The sequence below is a fragment of the Lolium rigidum genome, chromosome 3 (genome assembly GCF_022539505.1).
Source record: "Lolium rigidum isolate FL_2022 chromosome 3, APGP_CSIRO_Lrig_0.1, whole genome shotgun sequence".
Classification (NCBI taxonomy): domain Eukaryota; kingdom Viridiplantae; phylum Streptophyta; class Magnoliopsida; order Poales; family Poaceae; genus Lolium; species Lolium rigidum.
The window spans coordinates 245,038,456-245,041,823 of NC_061510.1; the positions used below are offsets into that span (position 1 = coordinate 245,038,456).

Genomic DNA, 3,368 nt, shown 5'->3' on the forward strand with positions numbered 1-3,368 from the left:
ATTATATAGCCATACTACAAAAAAAAAACATAATTACTCGGATCTAAACAAAGTGAGCCCATCATTCTAACAAGTAGATCGAGTTTCTTACAACTCAAGGCATAGGAGTGCCGACCGCCGAACAAGAGGCTAGATAAAATTTCTAGAGAAGTGAGGGTACGGACTAGGGTGGAATTGTGTATCACGGATTGCTGGTAGAGTGGTAGGGGGGAATGTGCGATGGGGAGGCCCTCCCCCCGGCATCAAATTTCTGTAACCTTGCGGAAAAGAAGCGTGATAGTGCCTTGAGCATTAAAATAGTTTGATTTCCATTAAAAAAAAATTTAGGTATGCCACCTCCGGAACTCACTTCAACTGAAGGAACCTTGATATTGGAGCATAATTTGAGCTTTCAAGTTTAGCCTTAGCTGATCGAGTGAGGAGGAGGCAGTGTCAGTACACATGTTTGCACGGATAGGCAGCCGCTAGGTCGCTCCGGAGCGGACGTCCTCCTGCTAGGTCTCTCCAGACCAAAATGACAATACTACCCCTTCGAATTATCCAGAACCAAATCCAGTGAGCAGTGTACCAAATTGCTAGCATTGTCTTGTTCAGAACTTGAGATTACCGGTGAGCGGTGGCCGGCCGGCGGGGCGTTGCGCGAGCTCGCGAGGAGAAGATGCCGCATCTCCGTCTCCTCCTGGCCGTCCTCCTGCTTTGCCTACTCCCCCTGCTCCCGGACTTCGCCGCCGGCGGCGGGTCGCCCGACCCAACCCCAACCCCAGCCCCATGGCCTGACCAGTTCCACGCGAAGCTCCTGATGGAGTACAAGGGGAACCTGTCGCTGGCCGACCTCTGGTACGACTGGCCGCGGGGCCGCAACCTGCACATCATCCGGTACCAGCTCGCCGCCGACGCGCCCTACTACGACGCCGAGTGGAACAACGGCACGTCCTTCTTCTACACCCCGGCGCGCCGGACCTGCCGCTCCGCCGCCGTCGGGGTCGGCATCCTGCGGCCCGACTGGCTCGCCCCCGGCGCCGCCTACCTCGGCCGCGCCCACGCCGGCGGGTTCGACTGCCACGTCTGGACCAAGGCCGACTTCATCACCTACTACGAGGATGTGGCCTCCGGCCGCCCCGTCAAATGGATCTTCTACACCGGTAATCGCTAATTCATTGGCCCTCATCCTCATCCTGCCTGCCTGTGGTGATGAATGCCACAGATGGCAAAATTAGCCTGTAAAATGCGTATGATTCCATCGATGTAGGGCGTGCTGGAGTGGCAACATTGGGGGTACACCCGGGTATTTTTTTATTCTCTTGTGTGGTCAGGGGTCTTATTTAATAGTATACATTAACAGTAATTTGGGAGTGCTAATTCTGTTGACGAGATGGCAATTCACACCGGGTACAGCTCAAACAGAAAGGATAATGACAACCTTTGTTCATGATAAAGAGTCAGAAAAAGAATCAGCCACACAGTTCTAGTGGACAAACAGGTCTAGTGGAGTCTCACTATCCCTAGAATATGACAACCTTCTTTCCTGAGTCGTTCTAGGTATATTTATCTTTCAGCAACAAAGGGAAGGTTTGGAATTCTTCTAGTGGCTTACTTTTCAAAGCGCGTTCAAATGTTGTAGTTTAGCGTTGATTTGTTTAGTTTCAGAGCTACTGTATATGGATTATTTTTAGTACGCTAACCAGTCAGTCTGCTCCACCACTACTCCCCCCATTAACAAATGCTACGCATGCAAAAAAAAATATTACAAAAATTGTACTTAAGTGCTCTTCTATTCCATTATAGTATGACTGTTTGCTCTCAACCCAGAACATGGCACCGTGAGCAAACTTACGGTTAATAGTCGTTGGAATGAGTCCTGTCTCCCCACAAAAAAAGGGATGACTCAGTGTACCCAATCCTCCGTCAAATTTTAATCCTGTGTACCGCTTTCCAGGCAAGTATACAACCAGGTTTAATCCTGTGTACATCAAATTTTAATCCCGCCATCAAATTTTAAAATCAGTGAGCTGTATTACCCATGAACATTGGCTGCACTGTAGGGCATTTTGAGTTGTTTTAGCTTTTTCTCTTGCAAGGCTTGGTATGAGATGCACTTCTCATTGTTAGAACATTGTACATACATCTATGTGTCATATCTTAATCTATAGGTTTGATCCTACAAACAGATAGTAGATAAGACCAAATGTCTGTCTGGAAAATTGTTTTCAGCTTTCAGCCAAACTAAACGTATATGTGAGGACTGATAGTCTGTTACCTCTTCCTTGCTCAAGATGTATCATAGGTATTGTGCTATATTTATCTATGGTAGTTACCAGTGTGATATGCACAGAACCCTAAAGCGGGATAGCTGGACCCCCACTTGTTTGCTCACGACCTACCTTAGGTGCCAAGCTGGATGCATAGATGTTAGTATCCAGTGTTGTGTTAGCTTCACTTAAGCGCTAGAGAATTTGTATCTACAAAGAGAAACGCACACCTTTAATCTGCAGAAGAAGTATATCGATGTTGCTCAGTGTACCAGTGGAACCAGTATAGCGTAGCATCTCAAGTCACCTGGGCTAGTTTTTGATGACCAAGGTGAATATAACTTGAACTCCCTCCGTTCCAAAATAAATGTCATAGATTTATCTAGATTCGCATGTATCTACATCTAAAACACGTCTAGACTCTACATACATGCGAATCTAGATAATTGTGCAACACATATTTTGGAACGGGGGAAGTAGTTCTTTTTTTTTACCATGGTACCGTAGGGCAAATCCCCTACGGTGTGATTTTGGGAAGTAGTTTATAAGGCTGATTTGTGTTTGGTAAGTATATATGAAACCAACCAGGTCAGATTGCGTTACAAATTAGCCACCACAAGTGTTCTTATTGTTCACTCATACCACAGTTATACCACGTATATGAATATGACCCTTTCCCGATGCAAACCTGAATTTGGAGCACGCTAACAATTTGTGATCCCACAGGGCGGACCGCGCACGTGATGAGCTTTGAGCCAGGGGCAGTGCTGGAGGGCGAGGAATGGCAGGCGCCTGCATATTGTTTCACCGACGGAACGACCAAGAACACCCTCATCTCTGAACCTGGTGGGTTTGATGATGAGAGCTTTATCCCCAAGATCAGATTGCTGAGAGGCTAATTAGCCTATCTTGTGGAGTGGAATCATAACCGTTGCTGCTGTTGATCAGTGTGTTCGGCATGGTGTCCCAGGCGCTGGATGCCAAGTGTAACGACTTGACTGTGCTGCTGCTGATCAAGTGTCTGTACATGATGTTCTCTGTTACCCGCTTCTTTGCGAATTGATCTGCTTAGATTTTATGGAGATTCCTGAGCAGTACCATAAAGAGGTGATTATTTTA

The 3,368-nt window shown here is 46.9% G+C and overlaps 1 protein-coding gene across 1 annotated transcript; it reads left to right on the forward strand.

The window, feature by feature from the left end:
- The first annotated feature begins 572 nt into the window (after positions 1-572).
- LOC124703225 (uncharacterized protein At4g14100-like) lies at positions 573-3,368 on the forward strand. The gene is made up of 2 exons (XM_047235446.1): positions 573-1,142; positions 2,976-3,368. Exons 1-2 carry the CDS (start codon positions 659-661, stop codon positions 3,146-3,148), a joined length of 657 nt encoding a protein of 218 aa, XP_047091402.1. The 5' UTR covers positions 573-658; the 3' UTR covers positions 3,149-3,368.